The sequence below is a fragment of the Mustela nigripes genome, chromosome 5, assembly GCF_022355385.1.
Source record: "Mustela nigripes isolate SB6536 chromosome 5, MUSNIG.SB6536, whole genome shotgun sequence".
In the NCBI taxonomy this organism is placed as follows: domain Eukaryota; kingdom Metazoa; phylum Chordata; class Mammalia; order Carnivora; family Mustelidae; genus Mustela; species Mustela nigripes.
The window spans coordinates 128,322,855-128,346,791 of record NC_081561.1 but is presented as its reverse complement, the minus strand read 5'-3'; the positions used below and the strand labels follow the sequence as shown (position 1 = coordinate 128,346,791).

The 23,937-nt window shown below is 44.1% G+C and overlaps 1 protein-coding gene and 1 pseudogene across 2 annotated transcripts in view; both read left to right on the top strand.

Moving 5' to 3' along the window:
• The window catches only part of SLC22A16 (solute carrier family 22 member 16), a 40,480-nt gene extending 22,353 nt beyond the window's left edge, over positions 1-18,127 (top strand). Inside the window, exons 4-8 of one of the 2 annotated variants that reach the window (XM_059401204.1) lie at positions 3,642-4,173; positions 7,420-7,547; positions 10,292-10,401; positions 11,469-11,568; positions 17,737-18,127. In XM_059401204.1, the coding sequence (XP_059257187.1) occupies positions 3,642-4,173; positions 7,420-7,547; positions 10,292-10,401; positions 11,469-11,568; positions 17,737-17,946 (1,080 nt within the window). In that variant the 3' untranslated portion in view covers positions 17,947-18,127. The remainder of the gene's footprint in view (positions 1-3,641; positions 4,174-7,419; positions 7,548-10,291; positions 10,402-11,468; positions 11,569-17,736) is intronic. The other variant, XM_059401205.1, reaches the window with a different exon arrangement.
• Positions 18,128-19,259: 1,132 nt separating this feature from the next.
• Positions 19,260-19,631, top strand: LOC132018712 (U6 snRNA-associated Sm-like protein LSm3; annotated as a pseudogene).
• Positions 19,632-23,937: the final 4,306 nt, after the last annotated feature.

Sequence of the window (23,937 nt, the reverse complement as noted above, 5' to 3'; positions counted from 1 at the left end):
ATGTGGGGCTCGATCCCAGGACCCTGGGATTATGACCTGAACCAAAGGCAGAGGCTTTAACCCACTGAGCCACTCAGGTGCCCCGCATAGCCCCCTTTAAAAAGTACTTATATATATTTAGGAATATAAAGAGTTTTTAACACAAAAGTTAACAACCTGCAGTCTGTGTCCATTAAGGACAGAATGAAAAGAGATGGCTCTGGGCTTGCAGAGTGAGATTTGATGAGAACTTTGGTGGGAATGATGGCTCAGTGGAAGCACAGGTATGGAGAGATTGTGAAGGTCCTCTTTTGGAAGGCTTAAGAGGATGCATTCTGAAAATAGCTGTTTCAGTCTTACAAAAACCATGTGTTTATTTCTGGAACCGAGAAAATGAAACAGCCACTCGTTGAATGCATTTGTAAATGTAGCCTTAAGTTTCTGTCTTTGATTTTCATGAGAAATGTAGTTGGGTTGAATTCTGAGTAGGGAAGATGCAGACAGACTCCTTTAGTCAACACATTTATTAGAATCTGCCCGCCCAGTAAACTGGACCGGACTGTTTCAAAGACCCTAGAGAGTAGTAGGAAGGTGAGACACTCATGGGCCATCCTGGAAGATATAATGTTGACAATGGAGGCATGACAGTGGGGGGTCTTAAGCTGGGAAGGTGGAGAGTCTGGAGAGTCATGGGCTTTTTAGTTCTGAGGGATGGGTAAGAGAATGTTCCAGGCAGAGGCAGCCAGTAAGAAGGCCCTAAGATGAGAAGGAATTGAAGGTCCAGATGTCTGGAGAATAGAGAGGAGATAAAATACCTCGATGAGGCTGAAGGTGTCGGGGATGCTTAGCCAGGGCCTCAGAGGATGATCAAGAGTTTGTGTCATTTCCTAGAGGCAATGGGAATGTCCTGAATGGGCTCAGGTGGGGCAAAGTGGCTACTCTGCCTGCTCTGTTGGGGGAGGAGGGTGGTGTTCAGGGAGATGGGAAGAGCAGAGTGTTATCAGTGGAGGTGACGGGTGTGAATGGATCCAAAGAGTGTCTTGGGATTACATAGATGTATGGATTGTCTGAAGCCAGTGACAGAAGTAACCAATAAGAAGTGGGAGTGGACTCAGAATTAATATGGAAAAAAAACCCTGCTGGGCACTGATGTTACCTCTTGACTTACTGGGGGAAATTTATAGTATTTGACAGTAATCACCATCTTTGTGTACTGTAACAGCAGCAGTTACCAAACAACTAGATTTTTGGATGTGGGAGTCCTCATGATCAGGGTTCGCTATCTGAGTCTTGCAATTACAAGGTTGTATGAAGAAATGGAAGCTGTTGTCACAAAAATATTAAACCAAGCATTCATGCAGGAGAGGCCCCACCATGCACATCCCTGCTTACTGCTAGTGTCAGCTTCTCTGGCCCAGGAAATTGCTTGTAGGTTAGCCTCTTTCTGACTCTCTGATGGAAGGAGAAATTGCAGGTCTTACAAAAGATGTTTGATTACAAATGTCTTTGAGAGCAATGGGGAAAACCAAATCATCCTACCAAAATCCCTTGGCCTGTTGGGATGTGGCAGAGCTAGACCAGTTAACTTTTGAAGAAATTAACATCCACAAGGATAATGACATGATGAGCCTTCAAAAGATTATGATTTGAATATCAAAGGATTAAGAGAGGCCTTTGGCTCTTAAATAATTTTGTAAAAATTAACTTTCTGATTTGCGTTATAGAAGTCAAATGTGAAATACTCTGGAAGGAAAAATTCTAATCCCCTCATCATCCACCCTGCCCCCCCGCACACAAAAAAATCCATCATTTGATTTATTCTTTGTTTATTCTAAGAATGATCACCTATTGCCATTATAGTCTAAATTTTGTTAAAGATAGGCTTGTTTTCAAAATAAAATTATTTCCCCCAATTTTAAAAATTGTGGTGAAATACACATAACGTAAAATTTACCATCTTAGCTACCTTGAAGTATACATTTCAGTGATACTAAGCACATTCAGGGGCGCCTGGGTGGCTCAGTGGGTTAAGCCTCTGCCTTCGGCTCAGGTCATGATCCCAGGGTCCAGGGATCGAGCCCCGCATCGGGCTCTCTGCTCAGCGGGGAACCTGCTTCCTCCTCTCTCTCTCTCTCTCTCTCTGCCTGCCTCTCTGCCTACTTGTGATCTCTGTCAAGTAAGTAAATAAAATCTATTTAAAATAAAAATAAAATAAAGGATACTAAGCACATTCATATTGTTGTGCAGCCATAATCACTATCCATCTCCAGAACACTTTTCATCTTGCAAAACCGGAACCCTATGCCCATTAAACACTAACTCTCATTTCCTCCTCGCCTCAGCCCTGAGCAACCACATTCTGCATTCTACCTCTATGATTTCAGCTACACTGTGTACCTCATACAAGTGGAATCATACAGTATTGTATTTTTTTTGTGATTGGCTTATTTCGCTTAGTATTATGTCCTTAAAGCCTGTTGTAACATGTGTCAGAATTTCCTTCGATTTTAAGGCTTAATAATAGTCCATTATCTAGATAGACCACATTTTGCTTGTCTGTCCATCTGTCCATGGATGTTTTTGTTGCTTCCACATTTTAGCCATTGTAATAATGCTGATACAAACATGGGTATACAAATATTTCTTTGAGACCTAGCTTTCAATTATTTTGGGTATATATCCAGAGTGGGACTGCTGGGTCATATGGTACTTCTATTTTTAGTTTTTTGGGGGGGAATCCCCATGCAGTTTCCCATAAGGACTGTATTATTTTATATTCCCACCAGTAGTGCACAAGAGTTCCAATTTCTCCATATCCTTATTCAACACTTGTTATTTTCTGTTTGTTTGTTTTTTTTTTTTAATTAATAGCCTTCCTAATGGTTATGAGGTGGTATCTCAATGTGGTTTTGATTTACATTTCCGTAATGGTTAGTGATGAACAACTTTTCATGTGCTTATTGGCCATTCATATATCTTTTTGGAATAATCCAAATTTCTTTGCTCATTTTGAATTGGATTGCTTGTTTTGTTGTTGAGTTTTAGGAGTCTTCTATATACGCTGGTGATTAATTTCTTACCAGATACATGATTTGTAGATATGTCATTCCATAAGTTGTCTTTTCACTCTGTTGGTAGCCTCCTTTGACGCACGGAATTCTAATTTTCATGAAGCCCAGTTTATTTTCTCTTTTGTTGCTTGTTAAAGTTTCAACCAAATCTTTTTCTTCACATTAGTTGTCAAATTTTTTGCTCCCATTTAACAGTTTAGGGTTTAATAATAAGGGCCTCTTGTATGTAGAGTAATTGGTATGCATGTTTACAGTTATATTAACTGAGAAATAAACGCACGCTACAGAGGAATCCTTACATGAAACCCAAGGCAGAGTCTAACATATATCATACATATCCTGTCATCTCTATCATACGTAGCTTCTCGAGTTGGTCTTTTGCGGGGGTGAGGGTGGGGGATGGGTGGGAAGAATCATTTAAAGAAGGATGGATTGACTTAACCACCATTTTACAAATGTGGGAAGGGTCTCAGAAAACAATTTTTGTCATTTTCCTTCTTGCCCATGTGTGATATGCAGAGAGATCAGACCCCTTAGCAGTTAATAAATGTGACCTTAAATCTGGACCACCCTCCCTGCTTTGTTTTTCAGTCTGGAAGTGGCTATCTCGTGGTGGTGTTTGTCTATGTGATGGAATTTATTGGCATGAAGTCTCGGACGTTGGCATGCATCCAGATGCATTCCTTTTTTGCCATTGGAACAATGTTGGTGGCTTTGACAGCCTACTTTGTCAGGACCTGGTGGATCTATCAGATAATCCTCTCCACAGTGACTGTCCCCTTTGTCCTGTGCTGTTGGATACTCCCAGAGACACCTTTTTGGCTTCTCTCACAGGGAAGATATGAAGAAGCACAGAGAGTAGTTGATACAATGGCCAAGTGGAATAGGGCGAGCTCCTGTAAACTGTCAGAACTTTTGTCACTGGATCTAAATGGTCCTGTTGGTAATGAACCCTCTGAAGTTAAGAAGCACAGCCTGATAGATCTGTTTTCTGACTGGAATGTTGGAACAAGGACGCTTATTGTTTGGCTGATTTGGTTCACTGGGTGTTTGGGATTCTACTTCTTCTCCTTGAATTCTGTTAATTTAGGAGGCAATGAATATTTAAACCTCTTCCTCATGGGTAAGTAGTTAAAGTATATTTAAGTGTGGCAATGAATTGATGTTTCCACCATGTTTTTAGTATGTTTTTATTGTCTTTTCTGTACTAGGAACAATATTGCCAACTATTTATTATGGTCTCTTTTAGTGTTATTATGCTGGAGTACAGGTATATATTTCTCTTTTAAAGATTTTATTTATTTATTTGACAGAGAGAGAGAGAGAGAGAGATCACAAGTAGGCGAAGAGGCAGGCAGAGAGAGAAAGAGAGAGAGGAGGAAGCAGGCTCCCCACTGAGCAGAGAGCCCAATGCCCGATCCCAGGACCCTGGGACCATGACCTGAGCCGAAGGCAGAGGCTTTAACCCACTGAGCCACCCAGGCGCGCCTATATTTCTCTTTTAGAACAATGCCAGCAAAGAATTGAGTCCCTCCTTCCTCTTCTGCCTCTGCTCCTTGCTTGCTTCCTTCCCATAAGCCCATTCCCATCTCAGAACTCTCTGTGAGAGGTGATGTCTGTAATATCTGGCTTGTACCCTTTTAGACCTCTTTCTATGCATTTCATACATTTGTGCAGATGAAGAGATCATTCACTAACTACTGTTCTTTGCAAGTGGCTTTCGTTTTTAAATTTAATATATCTTGGAGCTCTTCTGGTATCTTTCTACCTTCAAAAGTCCTTAATTTAGAAATTGTAGTCTGTAAGGTCACTTAAATACACGCAACTATAATTTCATTTTCATGCCTCTTTATTTCAGTAGCAGGTTAAAATGGTCCCAGATATCATGACGTCTTGAGGCATGACTCCGAGGGTCAACCAAAATCACACCAGACATGAGAGAAACTTTAGAAGTCGATACGTGTCCATCTAGTCTTAACTCCTGGTCATTTTCATGAAGGCTGCCTGTATTTATTATTATCCTCAGAAAAATCTCGCTCTTACAATTTTCCACAAAGACAGCATCCCTTCTCATTAAGGGACTCTGATGACATAAAAACATCTGTTTTTATTTATTATAGCTCAGCAGGAATTACCAGGGGAGTCATTTTAAGTCTTCTCTTTTTGGGGAAATCAACAAGCTTGCAGACAGAGTCCGTGTTGGCTTCAAAACCCATTCTATATGTCAGCTCGAGAAATGATGCAGAATTCCTCGAGCAGAGTAGCAAGGGGCAGGAGGACTGGTGGGGCAGGGGGTGGGGGCGTATGTGTGACTTGGGGAAACTTAGGGAAGTTGGAATCTTAGTTCTCTATGATATAGTTTCTTTGTTTTAATGGAGATATAAATTCCCAAGAAACTGGGACATCTCATAAATATAAAAATGTTTCTAAGATAAATATACATGGTTTTCTATTCTCTACTATCTTGGATTTTTCATGTTTTTACCCTTCCCGGAAGTTCTCTTGCCAGCAGGTGCTTCCAGGCAGCATTTCTGTGCTGTGACATTTTGGAACGAGTTTCTATCTCTGGAGATGGGTTGGGGCTGGTGGGGATTTCAGTCCAGCTTCAAGACATACCCGTGGGGTCATGTGGGGATAGGAGCAGAACTGGGTCCGGATGAATGGGGAGATTCTGCATTATAGATGGAAGAAAGTAATGGCCGATTGTCCGAATCCCAGGAGGCTTGGGCCTCATTGCTTGTACATGTCTATTCCAGACACGGTCACACCAAAAACTAGAGGTGGTGTCAGTATCTTGAAGCAGCAACTCAAGAAAAACCAGTTGTAGGATACTTTAAATGTCCCTTCAGCCATTTCACAGTTGCAGCTCTGCTTTCTAGACCCTGGGAAGTTGGTTGGTGGCCGGGCACCCTGGCCTGAGGCACAGAGGGAGGCAGTGGGGGGAGGGAGGCTGCAGGAAAGGAGCTTTGGCTGCTGAAGACCTTGCTTCCGGTCCCTGAGCTGTCCCTTACTCATCTGGCTCAAAGCATTTACTCCCGGTTGTAAAGAGGGGACCCGAAGCTGGTCTTACTCCCATGTGGCTCTTTTGTGGGTCATTATCTTATTTGACTTTGAAAAGTGCCTGATAAACTCTTAAAAATAATTTAAAAAAAAGGAGAGTAGAGTAAGAGATGTACACCCTGATCTGGCCTAAAAGCATGGACTTTGCCACTGCAGGTCTGTGGAAGGGAGCATTTCCTTCAGAGCTGACTATTTCCATGTCGATGGAAGGGAGCCTCAAAGGCAGCTCAGAATGTTCTTTTTTGTCTTTGCCTGAGCCACTTTTTTTATTTTTTTATTTTTTTTGAGCAGTGGCGGCTGTGTAAATTTCTGATATACTACTGAGAATGTTCACCCGAAGTGTAGGTATCTACCCCCCTCCCCACACCCCCCGAGGTGTGTTCAGAAGCTGTGGGAGACAGAGAGGCTGACCTGCCCCTCCATGTGCTTGCAGTGTTCTGCAGTTGTGTGAACAAGGGCCTGTCACACCTGAGCAGTGGGGGCGGGGCCCATCCTGAGATTAGGCAAGCTGCAAAGGGAGGGGAGAACCCCAAGACTGAATTACATGGAAGATCTGGCCTGGTAGACAATGGCAGTTTTCCTAAAGGAGATCGCTGGGGTTGCTTAGTTTGGCCAAAGGGTTCTGCTTGCGCCCTGTTTCGTTCTGGCTGGTAGGCATAGAGCTTTTAGGCTCTGGATCTCAGGTTCAAACTTTGGTTTTTCAAGAGAAGGGCTTTCCAGTCAGTTATGGACTCAGAGCTCCAGCCTTCACCTTCAAGGTAGGGCAGTAAAAAGAGGCCATCGGGGATTCATGTTAGATGTCTAGATGTTTACTTTCAGATTTAAAAATCCTTCGTGTGTTCTCTTTGGTTTGTGTACCTAGCCGACAGTGAATTCTCTGCTTTAGTTCCTAACTTGGAAGTTAGTGATCTAGAATTTTCCCTCGTTCTGCCAAGCGTGAAAAACCAAAGATCAGAAATTATCAATGTTGTCTATGAATTTACTCATGTAGTCATCCAATACGCCTGGCCTCTGGGTCCCATGTTGTGTACCGGGGAACTTACAGCCTAGTGGGGGGCGAGATCCCCAGGACAGGCGATAAGTGCCAGGAGGACTGTGGGGGTGTTAGTGCCCTTCCGAGGACACATCCTCTTCATGCCAGGGAGTTTCAAAGGGATTGGGCTTGCAGGGCGGGCATTGGGTAGCCCTTAGGGGACCCTGGTAATGGGAAGAGAGCTGATCATTCCTTTTGGGTGGTGGGTTAGAAGACGAGGTCCCCTTGGTGTGGTTGTTGTCATGGCTTATAGAGAGCCCTTTCACTCGATGACAGGTGCAGTGGAAATTCCTGCCTACATCTTCATAGGCTGGGGGATGGACAGGATAGGGAGAAGAAACGTTCTGGTCTGCTCTCTGATCTCCGGAGCACTGTTCTGTGGTATGATTATGGTGATCCCCAAGGTGAGTTATTTTTATGTTTTATTGAAGGCACAGTTAGTTATACCATGGCAGTAAGACGAAGGTCCATTCAGACACATGGACAGAGAAGATACATAATATTTAAAAATTTAAAAAAAAAACCATTCTTTCTCTGTGATGTAAGTAATACATGTTCATGTTAAAAAAAATTTTTTTTTTGGGAAAAAAATGTTTCCAAAAAAAAAGCCCATAATCCCAGTTCCCATGGATGACCAGTATTGTTTTTTGTAAACACAGTGGTCCTGAATGAGGGAAGTTGATCACGTCTTCCAGTGATGATTGTTGTCGTAAACATTCATTCATTGAACAAATGTGTATCTATTATGTTGTCCTAGGGGCTGAAGACACACAGTGAATCAAGTTTCTACAAGTGTGAAGAAAACCAAAAGGGGATGAGGGGTGGAGTGTGTGTGTGTGTGTGTGTGTGTGTGTGTGTGTGTATGTGTGTTTGTGGGTGTGACATATGTGTTTATTTTATCCAGGGTGATCGAGGATGGTGTGCTTCTCAGAGAAGGTAGCAGCTGATTAGAACCCAGAGGAGGGAGGAAGCCAATAGAGACATCTGAAGGATATAATGAGTTTTATATTCAGGACTGTTTCCATTTAAACAGTCTTGCTTTTCATTGCAGGCACCTAGTGGTGTTCACTTTCAAGTGTGCCTAAATCCCTCAAGGAGCTCGTTCTCAAAAATGTAGTTTCCTACTGAGAAACACTGCCAGAAACTACGGAGACCACTTTCCCATTTCTATGGTCGGGCGAACACCATCCCCTAGAAGAACTCTCTTTTTAAAAAGATTTTATTTATTTATTTATTTGAGGGAGAGACACACAGCGAGAGAGGGAACACGAGCAGGGGGAGAAGGAGAGGGAGAAGCAGGTTTCCTGCCCAGAAGGGAGCCCGATGCGGGGCTCGATCCCAGGACGCTGGGAAGACTGAGCCGTCCGGGCACTACCTGCCACCCCCAGAATAATTCTTGCATCCAGAAGTGCTCCTCCTCTTCCCCCTGCAAAATGTTATCAGAACTTGTGTTTTCATTCTTGATTTGGAAAATATGGTTATTCTAACAGTACTTTAAAATACCTTCTATGGGGCACCTGGGTGGCTCAGTTGTCTGCCTTCTGCTCAGGTCATGATCCCAGGGTCCTGGACTCAAGCCCCAATTTCGGCTCCCTGCTCAGTAGGGAGTCTGCTTCTTCCTCTCCCTCTGCCTCTCCCCCTGCTTGTGCTCTCTCTGTCTCTCTCTCAAATGAATAAATAAAATCTTCTAAAAAATACTTTCTATAATTTTCTCTAGGATTACAATAGTATCTCACCATTTAGAGCAAGGCTTTTTAAGTTTTGCATATTGTTTGAAATTTTCTTTAAGTTAACCAGTGACTTTTTATAGTAATACTTCACTTAATTCTGAAGGATGGTGAATCAAATGTTTTATACAATGAAGTTTCCCACTGATTGACACAACTAACATGAATGCCGTCAAACTACTCAGGACCAGGGGGTTGTTGCCAATTTGAGGGAACCTCATTTACACCTTTTTTTGGTTTTGTCTTTTCAAGTAGTTTACAGGTACAGTAGTTGAGTTAATGGCAGCTGCCTTTGAGCTGGCTGGTGAAGATTTAGGGGAACCCCAAAACCTCTGAGTCCTATAATGGTTACATGCCTGTGATAATAGGGAAAACAGGAGAGTAGCTGATGGGGATTTCTAGAAACAGGGCACTAACATTTAACCACAAATTTCTTCCTTCTGATGAAGTTTCTCCCCAAATGGCAGTGTCAGCACCCATCAGTGTTTTCCAGGTTACATTAATTCATTCGGTTAACACTGTCTACAATAGATACTGTCAACAGAGTCATCCAGCAAACACGCAGGGATCAGGATGACAAGGTGACATTCGTTGCTTCATTAGAGGCGAGTTCCATCAAGTTCCAGGGACTTCGCAGAACAGATACTTATTCTTGCCCATAGAAAGTCCGATGTGGGTCGTGGTGCTGGGAGGGGAGGGAGTGTTTGGCTTCACCAGGTCATTCATGGATTGAGGTTGACCGAGGCACCGCCATCCTCAACACACGAACTCCGGGGTCCCCTGGGTCTCCACATCCAGCTGGCAGACAGGAGAGGAGAGCAAAGATGGAACGGGGGAGGGCTTTGCGAGCCACAGCTGGAAGTAGAGGGACCGCAGAAACTGAGCTGGAGGCGCTGTTGAGAAGGGTCGCTGTTGAGAAACGCATCGACGAAAAGAAAAAAAGAAGAATCTGTTTTAATAATTCAGTTATCCATCTCAGATTATTTTCTGAAGATAATTTATAAGCTAGAAGATTACTGTTGCAAAGGGCACAGTTTGTTTTTATGGCTCTTTGATTCATTCTGCTCTGCTCAACTCCAGGAGTGGGTCAATTACTACGGAACAGGTACCGTCTGGACGTGTCTTGCTCTCGAACAGTCTTTGCAAACGGCTTTTCTCATTTGTTCATTTGACATCTCCAAGGCCGAGGGAAGGCACAATTAAACTTTTCTCTAAATTTTGGAAAGATGAAAAGCCTTCAGAGCCCATGAGTAGAGATTACAAAAATTCAAACAGAGAAATGAAACTTTTCATAGTTCTGAACAGTATTGGGTAATTAGAAATAATAGTAATAATAAATAATAATAATTTTTAAGATTTCACATTTTTCTTTTAAAAATGTTACCTCTGATGGTCTATTTTGCTAATACATGTTTTTTCAGGGTTACTTTGTTTATACTGTGGTGGTGACTATGGCTGGAAAATTTGCCATAGGGGCCTCGTTTGGTCTTATTTATCTTTATACAGCAGAGCTGTACCCGACCGTGGTAAGGTAAGAATTATTTTTCTTTTGTTTTTTTGTTGTCCTTTGCTTACATGTCATTTCATTATATTTGACCGTTGAGTAGAAATGCTTTCTTTCTTTAGCGGTTACTGGAGCTCTGAGACATGGGAAAGTCAGACGAGGATGCAAATTTTAAATCTGAGGCTTTGTCTATACCTCATTAACAAGGATACTAAAGAAATTGTTGTGAAACCACACTCTATTATTCTAAAATCATTTTAAATCTCAAATACAATTGACTTACACCGACTCTCTGTATGATTCAAGGCTAATTTTCTCAGGGTGTGTCTCTTGATGTTCTGATGTCCGTTGTCTTAACTTTCAGGGCTTCCCTAACAAAACCCCAGAGGTTGGGTGCCTGAAACAGCAGAAATCTATTTTCTCACATATCTGGAGGCTCGAGGTCCAGGATCAAGCTGTTTGGCCGATTTGCCTTCTCCTGTGTGGGGCGTTTCTTCTTGGCTTTATTAGAGATACTTACTCACATTAAAAACACATTCTTTCCTTCTTACTACCCATTCTATAAGTCTACCTGAAATAGCTTTTAGAGAGGAGCACATTAAGATACTGCTTGACTTTAAACAATTAAAATAGAATATTCCACAGATATAAATCCGTTCTTCCTCATTCCTGTCCGTTCCCTGCCCCAACCAAATTCCTGCTCTAGAAGACCAATGTTATTCTCAATGTTAGATTGAATGAAAACACATAAGGGCCTCATCTGCATAGCAAAGGAAGAATGGGTTATTTTTATTATTATATTTTTTTTGGTCTTGAAGGGTCTTGAATTATCTGCTGAATGCCTGTATATACCACTGTTTCACAGAATGTGGATCTAAATCCCAAGTGATTCTCGAAACTTTAGTGTAAAATTATTTTCCAGTATATTAGGCCGAGCTGAAGTTTTATTATATTTGTTCTCTGCTAGAAGTGTGGCAGGGCAGGGCAGGTGGTGGTGGCGGGGCGTGGGGGGGGGGGGCATGCTGCAGGAGGTACGCCCTCCGAGCACCCATCTGCACTTCCTGCTGCTGTCCTAATGCTCCTTCTGTTTGCAGGTCTCTGGCAGTGGGAAGCGGCAGCATGGTGAGCCGTTTGGGAAGCATTGTGGCCCCGTTCTGGGTTTATCTCTCCAACGCTTGGACCTTCCTCCCGCAGGTGTGCATCAGTTTAGAGAACCTCGCTGGGCCAGCAGAGGGAGGGGTAGGGGAGCTAATTGCCTTCTGTATTTTTACTTCTTGGAAGCCAGTTTATAATGCAGTTCTGGAGATTATAGAAACCTTGTTAATAGCTCACGAGTCGGGAAGGAGAGTGGCGGTTGCTGTTTTATATTCCGTGATTGCCTCTGATGAGTCCATAATTGCATTTGTGTTTGCGGTGGATGGACCTCTCCCCAGCCATCTCCTGAAGCTGCGTAGGGAGAGCTCTGTTCTCCGTCCTCCCGGGGCCTGGGGCCCACCCCGCCCTTGCCTTTGGGTTCCCACCTGGCCCAGGTCAAGGTGAATTCTGGAGGCTGCTTGCTGCTTGGAGGATCCTGTGGTGCCTGATGGAGAGCTTTAGGGGTCTGGTTTTCAGCTTACCTGAAACTGGACAGGTTCTTCACGGGGGAGGCTTCTGCTCAGGAGGAAGATGGGAGACAAGTGGGGTGAGAGCTTAGGGGGGCGGGGAGGGCTTGGGAGTGGGGGTTGGAGGTGGCCTGGGGCGCTGTGAAACTTAGGGGAGGGCCCTGGGTCTCTGGCTCTCCCCCTTCCTCCAGATGCCCTCTCTTGAACTTACTTGCCACAGCTCCCTCTAGGCTGGCCCCTCTCATCTTCAGTGCTCCTCATTCATTTTCTGATTTCGCCTTAAATGGACTCATTCTCTGAGAGCCATCCGGGCTATCTTCCCCAGTCCCTGTGTGGAAAACCTCTTTGCCATTCAGACTTCCCTTCTGCGCTGCAAACCCATCCTTTGCCTGGTCTCCAGGGTGTCTCACAACAGAGTCAGGTTTTCCCGGACAGGACAGGTCCGTGCCTTAATGCCCTTCTCCTCTGACCCCCACTTTGGGGGAGAAGGCAGCAGCCTCCAGCAGGACGCTTGAGCGTCAGCATTTCAATGGTCCTGTTCTTCTATCCCCCTCGTGTCCCCATCCATGACACCAAACCTTCACCCTCCTTCTCGAAACCACCCCAGCTTGCCTGCTTCCAGTTCAATGGCCTCCGCCGTCTGCCTCCCAGATCCTCCCCCTGTGCTTCCCCCGGCCCCGTCAGAAGAGTCTGCCACACCACAGCAACTCCTGACTGCCACATCACCTTCAGGGTTGGAGAAAATCTGAGCTCTGCTGGGTATTGATTCCTTTCCAGATGGACCCCCTGCAGATGGGACCCCCTCCCATCTCCCCTTGCTAAACTTGCCCGTATCCTTGAAGAAGCAGAGCAAACCCCCCTTCTCTGAGGAAGACACCTGGATCCCACGACCCCACGTCTCCCTTCCTCTGGTCTGCGTAGCATTACACGTGCGCTGCTTTCCGCGCCCACAGGGAGCCAAAGTCCAGCTTTATGGTCTGTGCGTGTGTTTTTGTCCCCCTGGTTAGACCGCTGGACTCTGGCTGGACAGGGCACTTTGGATCCCCGGGACTGTATCCAGCAAAGCATTTCCCTCTCTCTGTGTGCCACTCATGTTATCCCTTAACTGGTATTTTAAATCAAATAGACTGGCTTTTTAAAATTAGCTTTGTCTTCAGCAATATCACTAGCAAAAGCCTGGGTGTTAGGCTAGTCGTATGTTTTTCCAAAACAAAGTAACGGGACCATTACCATTGAACCATTGAACAAAGTATGTGGTGCACCCAAAATCACCTTGCTCACAGAGGTGGTGTGCACCTACACTTTGGGAATCACTGGCTTAGCCTGGATATCTCTCATGTCCCAGTAACGGGCACTTGTCAAGTTTGCTTAATTGTGGTGTTGGGATGCCAGCATCTCTCAGGGGCTGACTCTGAGGTTGAGAAATGATACGTGCTATCTGTCCTGCATAGAGAAGTGTTTTGGAGAGCCCACCATCCTTTTTAGGGCATGGACTTTTCTAGAAGCATCTTCTTTGTGCTAGCACTCTGTGCTCCTCATTAAATAAATAGGAGATAAAAGCAGAAAAGGCATTTTTGAAACCAATAAGCTGAAACACACAGAAGATACATACATCTATGAAAGCAAACTGCTCTAAAAATACTAAAACCAAATAAAGATTCAAAAGAAAGAAAGAAAGAACATCCATAATAGTCAGTCAGGGGCTATGGAGTCAAAAGGGACTTTAAATTTTGTTTACCAGGTACTTAAATAGCACTTGTTATGCAAAACAAAAACAAAAACAAGAAGACCCCTTTGGGTCTTCATAGATTACAGATACTGTTTGTTGCTATCTGCATTTTAAAAATGAGGGGACTGATGTTTGGAAAGTAATTGGTAGCTCAAGGTCACCGGGGTGACAGAGCTTGGATTCAAACCCAAATACCCTGCTTTTCACACAAGTTAAACAAGCAGTGCAGAAGGGAATGCCAAGAAATCAAGTCCCCCTCCCTGACCCTCAGTGCCCAGTCCTCTTTCCCCAAGACAACCTCTGTCAGGAGGGCCTTGTGTTCCTTGCAGAGATAGTCTGAATATGCTTCTTCTGGATGCAACAGCTGTTGCTGGTTTTTTTTTTAAGATTTTATTTATTTATTAGATCACAAGTAGGCAGAGAGGCAGGCAGAGAGAGAGAGGGGGAAGCAGGCTCCCTGCTGAGCAGAGAGCCCCATGTCAGGCTCAATCCCAGGATCCTGGGATCATGACCTGAGCTGAAGGCAGAGACTTTAACCCACTGAGCCACCCAGATGCCCTTGCTGGTTGTTTTTAATGAGTAAGAAAATAAATTATAAAATATGTCGTTAAGCTTCTTTATGGGTATCAAAGTGCCTAGGGAGCCAATATTTTGCTTTGGAGGAATGGAAATGCTGATCTAGAAGAGGAGTTTGTGTTTTCTCTTCCAAAAAGAAGCACGTGAAAATCACCTGTTCTGATGCTTTTATTATAGACCGTTGTTTTCTAATAGTCTAAGAAATAAGGGGACACTAATTTCTATCAGTTTTGTATTCTTCAGTTAGTTTGGCAAAGATTTGTTGAATGTTGTATTTGAACTAGCCTCCTTGTCAGGTGCTACGGAGCAGAGATGAAAGAAACAGCCTCGGTCCTGAGAGACGTCTGTCTGTCCAGTGCCTGGGGAAGGCAGAAGAACAAACCCTCCCGAGCCCCAGAGATGAGGGCTGAACATGGGGAATGCCAGGGTCATGGGTTATAGGAGAGGGCTACCAACCCAGGCGAGGGCCAGAGGGGAGGCTTCCTGGAGGAGGGGTCCTCCAATCTATGTCCGGAAGGGCCAGTAGAAGTCAGCCAGAGGAGAAAGAGAGAAGGGAATTCTAGGTGGGGGGAACAGGAAGGCAGAGGCTTACAGAGGAAATAGAACATGACGAGTTTGGGTTTGGGGTCATGCTTATTGCTAACACCAGGGTGGGTTATGGAAGTCAGGAGAGCCTCTAGAAATACAGGCAGGGATCTCAAAGGAGGTCGGAAGGGAACTGTGTTTGTGCTAAGGGTGACTTAGAGACAGTGGGATGAAAAAGTCACATCCATGGGACATGGTGAGCAGTTGGGTGTGCTGAAGGTAGGGGGTGGAGGGATGCCAGAGCCATTCTTGGTGGCGGGAGGGAACCGAGTAGGAGGGCCAGGTTGACATGGGGAAGGACAGTGCACTGGAATTGTGTGTGATGGGTTGGAAGTCCCCACAGGTCAGCCAGAGGAGCGGGTGTGGGAGTCAGTTTATGAAGAGGTGAGGGGAGGTGAGCAGACTGAGGGGCTCGGGTGGTGGGGGCCAAGGCCGGGGGCCTCTCTGGCTTCTTTGAATGACATGATCCCATTTATGGACTGCTGACTGGGGGCAGGCACTGTTTTAATGCGCCTTAGATGGGTCCTTTAATTTAATTCATTCAACCCTCCTTTGAGGCAGGTACTACTCTTATTTCCATTTTACAGATGAGGAAACTGAGGAGCAGGAAATTTAAGTAACCAAGACCACACGGGTAGCAGGAGCAAGTTCCCAGGCGGGGCGGGCACAGAGATTATAAGAGGCTTGAGAACGGTTATTTTTACTGAAGGAAAGTAACTGGGAGAAAGGAAAGGGTTGAAAACATGCAAAGAAGAGGGAGGCTGTTGATGGAGGAACCGTCCCCCACCCCCAGCAGTCCCCCCTCCCCCATCCATCCGAGGTAGGGGGCAGTGGGGTCTGGAGAGGGTGAAGCGGGAGGGAGAGATGAGGAACAAGTGATGGGGGCTTGTGATGAGGACGCCTTAGGGGGCGGAGGGAGCTGGCGCGCGGGGGGGGGGGGGAGGAGACCAGGTCTTACGTGAGAAAGAGGAGGGGGTGACAGGTTATGGGGTTTGGGTCCTGCCTGGTGATCCTTCTCACGGCCAAGCCACAAAAGAAAAATCCAGTCCTGGTTTGGATCTTCCAGTGACTCTTTTTAGACTTACCCAGTGGGTTTCCCTGCTATGTCTGGAGGCACCAGAAAATACCTTAAAGCGTCCTTCGGAAAGTCACATTAAATTCTGTGATTGCTTCTAGGCTTGCTCAAGGACTTCGAAGAATTAGGTTATCAGCGTTCTGAAAAACAAAATAAAAATCCTCCTTCCCGGGTCCTGCGTGTTATTGATGGGGTCTTGCCTCATGCCACCGAGGCTCTGTGCGCTGCGGGTGTCTCCTCCAAGGACGCAGACCTGTCAGGAAATCCGTGCCTACTTTTATTTTTATGGGATCGTCCCAGGCAGTAATTTTGGCTGGAGGCATTTAAATTATGTAAGGATGAGACCCATTTTTACAGACTGTGTAGAGATTTAGTTCTAGAATCCACCCAGGATCTCCATAAGGATCAACTGAGAATAGATAGGCAGTCTTTAAATCTTAATGCGATTTACTCTTTCTTAAATTGAGGTAAAGTGGGTATAATGGGATTTGCATTTTTTTAAAATTTATTTTTTAAAAACATATATTTTTATCCCCAGGGGTACAGGTCTGTGAATCGCCAGGTTTACACACTTCACAGCACTCACCAAAGCACATACCCTCCCCAATGTCCATAATCCCACCCCCTTCTCCCAACCCCCTTCCCCCCAGCAACCCTCAGTTTGTTTTGTGAGATGAAGAGTCACTTATGGTTTGTCTCCCTCCCAATCCCATCTTGTTTCATTTATTCTTCTCCTACCCCCTTAAGCCCCCATGTTGCATCACCACTTCCTCATATCAGGGAGATCATATGATAGTTGTCTTTCTCCACTTGACTTATTTCGCTAAGCATGATACGCTCTAGTTCCATCCACGTTGTCGCAAATGGCAAGATTTCACATCTTTTGATGGCTGCATAGTATTCCATTGTGTATATATACCACATCTTCTTTATCCATTCATCTGTTGAGGGACATCTAGGTTCTTTCCATAGTTTGGCTATTGTGGACATTGCTGCTATAAACATTCGGGTGCACGTGCCCCTTCGGATCACTACGTTTGTATCTTTAGGGTAAATACCCAGTAGTGCTATTGCTGGGTCATAGGGTAGTTCTATTTTCAACATTTTGAGGAACCTCCACGTTGTTTTCCGGGATTTGCTTTTTTAAAGGCAAACCACCTTGGTACTAATCTAAAAGCTTGCCTTTTGGGTGTGAAAATTTGGAAAATAAAGAAATACTGAATTTTTTTAGGAAATCACATGGACCCCTACCCCCCAAAGTAGCAGTTAGTTTCCATTTGCCTTTGTTTGGTTCTCTCTAAATTCTGTAGGTTTGGGTTCATTGAAACATTCATTTGTGGATTCATTCATTCATCCATTCATTCTGCGTCATCTATTGAATATTGATCATGTACCGTTTTGGGGGGCAGGGACAACTTTGACTAAGACAGTCTCTGGCCATGAAGTCCCAACCCAGGGTTCAATTGCTGGGTTTCTCTAGGATCGGAGAAGATGGGACAGGGACTTTTTTCTCCGTGCAGCTCCTAGGACACAGTGCCTGCAAGGGCACTAATGTAGACATTAACTGGGATTTGCTGAGTAGGTCTCCATGGTGGTCGAATGAACGAACCAGTGACTGGACCAACTCTGCGGACGGCATAAGTAACCAAAGTTTCCCCGGGGAGTAAAAATGACAACTGCTGCCTCCAGTTTAATGCTATTGCCCTCTGTAAAAGGTTCAGAAACTACTGTTCTCTCTGAAGGGTACATTTCTTTCTTGATATGTCACTTACTATTGTTCTTTTAATTCCTTCTAGCTGGTTGTTGGGATTTTGGCATTCGTCAGTGGCATGCTGTCGCTAATGCTTCCAGAAACCATGGGGAGGCCTCTGGCGACGACTTGGGAGGAGGCTGCCGAACAGGAGAGAGAAAAAGAGAGTTCAGGCAAATTATTTCCCGCAGCCAGTAATACTGTGTTGGAAAAAGTAGAAGTCATTGACTCAGGGGCTTCTGGTCTTGGTGAATAAATGTGCCTTGTGCTGTCTGGTACCTGAACTCTTGTTTACTTTAATGACTTTGTATTAGGAGGAGTATTATTCTCATCTACCCAATGTCATTTGTATGTCTTTTAAAAATTTTTTTGTAAGAAAATCTTAAAACAATTGTTTTGTAAAAGTAAAAGAAATAAAACCAAGATGAGAATTCTCATTTTTTTTTTTTTTACACTGCTTTATCACTGCAATAAAATACTTCTCCCTGTTCTTATAAGTTACTGATTCTCAACCGTCCCCCTGCCTCCAGCCATGTGGGCCTGAGGGAATGTCACACCCTCCCACAGGACCAGGTTCCCCCTGCCCCCTGGGGACTGGGAAGAGAGGGCATGGGAGGTTTCGACAAAGCCCCTAGAAGATTCTATTTCTGATATTCCTTCTCCTCTTAGGAGAAGCATAGCTCTAAATTCAGATTTTATTCAGAAATGCCCTGGGCGCACCTGAGTGGTGCAGTCCATTAAGCTTCTGACTCTTTGTTGCAGCTCAGGTCATGACCTCAGGGTCGTGGGATTGAGCCCCACTTTGGGTTCCACACTCAATGGGGAGTCTGCTTGAGATTCTCTCTCTCTCAATTAAATAAATCTTTTTAAAAAATGCCCTGTCAAAAAATGTTGTCTTCCTAACTTAAGCATAAAAACAATAGCTACAGAAAAAGGTGTCTGGCTTCTCAGCACCCTGAGGCAAGAGGCCTTGAATGAGCAGACAGATGTGTTTTGTGACGGGTCTAGTTAAAGGACAGCTGTCTGCTTGGGGCCAGGTGCAAGTTTTCTAGTTTGACATTCTTATCTTTCCTAAATTTGCCAAATTCTCTAAGTCTCCTGCACAGTACAGAGAATCTGTGGCATTATAGTGCATTGCAAAATTTTTGTTTACTGATCATCCAGGAAATTGACTTTAAGTACCATTTGGATGTTACCAATGTAAAAAAAAAAAAAAAAAAAGTATTTTTGCCTTGAAAAATCTTTTCTGCAGGAAGATTTCACTCTTGTGTTTTTTAAGTACTAAATTTTGTTTCCCCAGCTTCACCTAACACCATATTTTGCATGTATGTTCAGTTTAATATCCTTAATATTTCAACAGAAAAAATAATACCTGTTAGAGGAACACATTTCAGACAAGTCTGCCATAGGTTTGGGATTTCTCTTTCCTATTGCTTCATCATTAATTTTTTCTATGCTCTGGAAAATTAGCCGTTGGCTATGCCTATGTCTAATATATTAGAATTGGTGACGTTAGCAGCAGAAGCAAGTAGAAGGAGGATTAAGGGGAAAGGGCGCAGGGTTTGAAGCATGGCAGACGACGTGGGGCAGCAACAACCAACCAACACCGTAGAGGAGCCCTTGGGTCTCATCAGCCTAGATGAGCGAATTTATGTGAAAATGAGAAATGACAGAGAGCTTTGAGGCAGATTACATGCTTATGATCAGCATTTAGATATGATATTGGGAGATGTGGAAGAAACTGTGACTACCATAGAAATTGAGGAGGAAACATACAAAGAGATCTATAAATCAGCAAAATGGAATATTCTCATGCTTTTTGTCCAGGGAGATGGTGTTGTACTAGTTGCCCCTCCATTCACAGCTAAAACAAAGAATTTATCGTGTTTGGAATATAGGAGTTTTTGTATGACTGCCTCTTTAAATGTAGAAGACATTTAAAAGAGAAACCTGCATAAATGTTGATAGTAAGAAATAACCAAGGATTCTTCCACTCCTGAAATGAGTTGATTTGCAGATAGCTCAAAAATTCTTAAGCTAACGGGTGCTTTATTTTTTTTTTTGCAACCCTTTCAATAAATATGATCACCAAGATGTAGAACTCTTTTTTTTAGGGAATTAATTTGTTTTGTTGTTTCCTCAGACAATTTCTGGGGTTTTTTTCCCCTTAAATTAAACTTGATATTTCCTTAAAAAAATAAATAAAAGGATTAAAACAACTACATAGATGCTATTGTTTAGAAAGCATTACTGGGCGCCTGGGTGGCTCAGTCGGTTAGGCGTTTGACTCAGGTCATGATCATGGGGGTCCTGGGATTGAGCCCCCTCCCACCATCGGGCTCCCTGCTCAGTGGGGAGCTTGGGTCCTGGTTCTCCCTCTCCCTCTATCTCTGCCTCTCCCCACCCTTTGTGCTCCCTTTCCACTCTTTGTCGCTCTCTCAAATAAATAAATAAAATCTTTTTAAAAATAAAAAACAAAAAAAAATTAGTAAGAGGGAAAAAGGGATTTGATTTGAATTATTTTGGCTTTTTATATTAATTCCATTCCCTGGGTAAGTCCTCAGTTCTTCACTTGGCAAATAAAACGTAACCTCCTAAACCTCTCTCCCTTTGTGAAAGAAAACAAAACAATGAGGATATGAGAGGGAGCTATTTCTTTATCCTTCTTCTCACCTCTTACTGTGTTGCTTTTTCTTTTTTTCCTTTATCCTCAGCCTGTTTTTCTATGGGTATATAGGTTTTTCCTCTTGGTTAATCTTTGATACTGTCTTGACTTTTCTTTTTACTCTTGGTTTGCTCAGGCGGCCATTACAAGATACCATAGTCTGGGCGGCTTCCACCACATTAAACTTAGTTCTCATGTTCTGGAAGCTTGAATTCCAGGATCAGGATGCCTGCAAGGTAGACTTTATCCTGAGACCTCTTCTTTTGGCTTGTGGGCAGCCAGGGTCTTGCTGTGTGTTCACATGACCTCCTCCGTGTATCTCTGCCGGGAGAACGAGAATGCTCTGGTGTCTCGGAAGGGCACTAATCCCATCTGGAGAGCCCTGTTCTTTCTGTCTTGTCAGACCCTAAACACGTTCAGTCTATCACTCATGTAGGTATTTCTGTATTAGCAAGAGCCCAGTCAGCAAAACAGGAACCCTCTGAGCTATTTCAGGCAAAGAAAAATTTAATACAGGGAATTAGTTACAAAAGCGTGGGGAGGGCTGGTGGAACAAAATGGAGAAGAAGTTAGCTAGAGGCCAGAAGACACTGTCCTCACTGGGCTGGGAGCCCCCACACCTATACCCTCGGCTTCCACTGCTCATGCAGATATCACATTTCTGCCACTGACCAGGGACCCAGGAGCCCACACTCCTACTGACGCTATGGAAACTGCCTGGCATGGTTTCAACTTGAATTGAATTGAATTTTTAGATTAATTTAGGGAAAATATACCTTATTCCTAGTATTGACTCTTCCATCCAATATCATGAGTTATGTCTACCTCTACTTGGGATTTATTTATTTATTTATTTGACAGAGAGACACAGAGAGAGAGGGAACACAAGCAAGGGGAGTGGGAGAGAGAGAAGCAGGCTTCCCTGCTGAGCAGGGAGCCTGATGTGGGGCTCTATCTCTGGACCCTGGGATCATGACCTGAGCGGAAGCAGACGCTTAATGACTGACCCATCCAAGTGCCCCAACTTGGGTTATCTCTAATGTCTTTCAATGAAGTGTGATTGTCTCCACAAATCATGCACATTTCTTGTCCTACTTATTCTTCGGTAAATATATTTATTACTAGCAGTGCTGAGTTTCTCATATATTTTCTACTGCTTATTACTGGCATCAAGGAAGGTAATTGGTTTTGGTATGTTGTTGTTATATTCCATAACCTTGATAAAAAGTGTTTTTAAATCAGTAGGGGGATAAAAAGCTGTTGGGGAGAAAATTTGGGCTTTTCATCATAACGATTACAAATATGAGTCATACAGGAAGCCAAACATACTTTGTTCCTCCAGCATTTCTCCATATGCACAGCCTTCTGATTTTATACCTGAAAAACAGTGATGTTAGATATCTTTAATAGTTGGAACAGAGTCCTGGCATGTCAGGTCTGTCTCTAGTTGTAAGTATTTCAAGGAGTACCTTACCACAGCGCGGGAAAGCTCAGAGAACCAGCCACACACAAGTAGGTGACCTTGAGGCAGGTGACCTTGTCACCAGATCTGTTCAACGGAGGTCTGTGCGTCCAGCTGACTTCGACAGGCAGTTATTGTGAGAAGTGGTGGAGGCTAGTGGCGGGACAAAGGTCCTATCACTTGGGCAAATCAACCTCTCTTCATCTCAGCCTTCTCATGGAAAAATTCAGAATGGTAATAAGATGTCCCTCATGGGACCGGGAAGATAAGCTACTACATCTACATCACATATCCACTGTGATTCAATTCTGATGCTGGAAGCGCTGTCTCTCTCCACTCCATAGATGATTCCATTGCTCCATCAGGAAGCGTGGCAGGTGTCCTGCCCCTGTGACTGGTTTTGGCCCATGACCGCTGTAGGGAGTGCCTCTTGCGAAGCCACCAGAGCATGAACTTCAGATTGGCTTCCCTCCCTCACACAGGTTCCTGTGAGAGACCTCAATGATGGGTTCATTTGGCCAGACGTTTTTGTAAAATTCTGTAAATTTTGCAAAAGCAAGATAAGTTCACTGCCATCAGTTAAGACCACTGTCTCTTTCCTTCTGTTATATTTCCTCTCTGTCAGATGATATCAAAATGACCAGAGGCACTTCTTCTCTCACGATTTTATAGATTTTTATCTTATAGAGGACTCTAAAAACTGTATAAGCTTCAAAACACACAAACAAACAAAACTGTAAAAACTTCAGCCCCCACAAAAGCTGAGCCTGTCCTGCCTCCCGTCGCTGTGCTGTTAGGGAAGCTCATATTGAAAATCTACTCTGAATGTATTCTGTGGCCTTTCTCTTAACGTCGATCAAATACTTATCGAAAGCAAGCCAAACACAAAGGGTTCATTCTCTAAAATGACATATCCAGAGGGGGCACTTCATAAATTCCTATAGATGGTGAAGAGGAACAGTTTCTTTTTCGAGATTGTTTCAGCTGACTATGGAAGCCAGAGTTCATGGTAACTTCCCCCAACAGAGATGAATTATCTGAATTTGCCAGAAGCCAGTAACAGCTGCTTGTTTTATCTCTAAAGTCCACGTTGCACCAGTATTTACTGACAACTGCTAGTTCCCCAAGTAAATTCATCCTCCTTGTCCATTCCTCGCCTACTCCATCAGGAGATTTTCATGGATGTTCCAGTAAGTGAATCTTGAAAGTCAAATTATTTTACAAAGAAGAAAGGGTTCAATGATAGATTCTGCCCTGCTCCCGTGTCTCGAGTCAGGGCTGGCCAATGTATCAGACAGTCCAGTCACTCCACCCTCCCTCCTCTCCTGTTTCCTTACCCCGGTTTGTAGCCTCTGTGGCTGAATCCCCGTCTCCCAGAGCCTTGCTTCCTTAACAGCATCCTGAAACATTCAAGTTCTGTTGGTTTGAGGCTCTTTATTTACTGGCGGACAAACACACTCACAAGGCTGACACATCCCAAGCCACTGATGCCCACGGAGAGCAGAGCAGGCGGTGCTGGGGGACTCGGGAAGCCTCCAATACGGAGCACAAGGGAGGCTCTGGGGACTTCCAGAGCCTGCAGTGAAAAGTCTCTGAAAAATCACTGGGGAGGAGGGTGACACTGAGCTCACCTGCAATCTCAGGGGGTCCCTTCAGCTTTTTCGACCTCAGCCACTTGCCCATAAAATGATAACACAAGACACCCAACTAGAGGACCCCTGATGCCACTTTTAACTCCCACCTCAATGATACCTAAATCAGTTTTCCTTTCAGTTTTCTTTCTTTCTTTCTTTCTTTTTTTTTTTTTTTAAGATTTTATTTATTTATTTGACAGAGAGAGATCACAAGTAGATGGAGAGGCAGGCAGAGAGAGGGGGCGGGGCGGGGAAGCAGGCTCCCTGCTGAGAGGAGAGCCTGATGTGGGGCTCGATCCCAGGACTCTGGAATCATGACCTGAGTCGAAGGCAGAGGCTTTTTTTTACCCACTGAGCCACCCAGGCGCCCCTCCTTTCAGTTTTCTAAATGACCCCTCTTTCAAGCAACATGGCTAGAGTTCTGTGGAGCAAAAGAATAGAAGACGGATTAGCCCTTTACACACAACAGCTTGTGTTCCTGGTTTC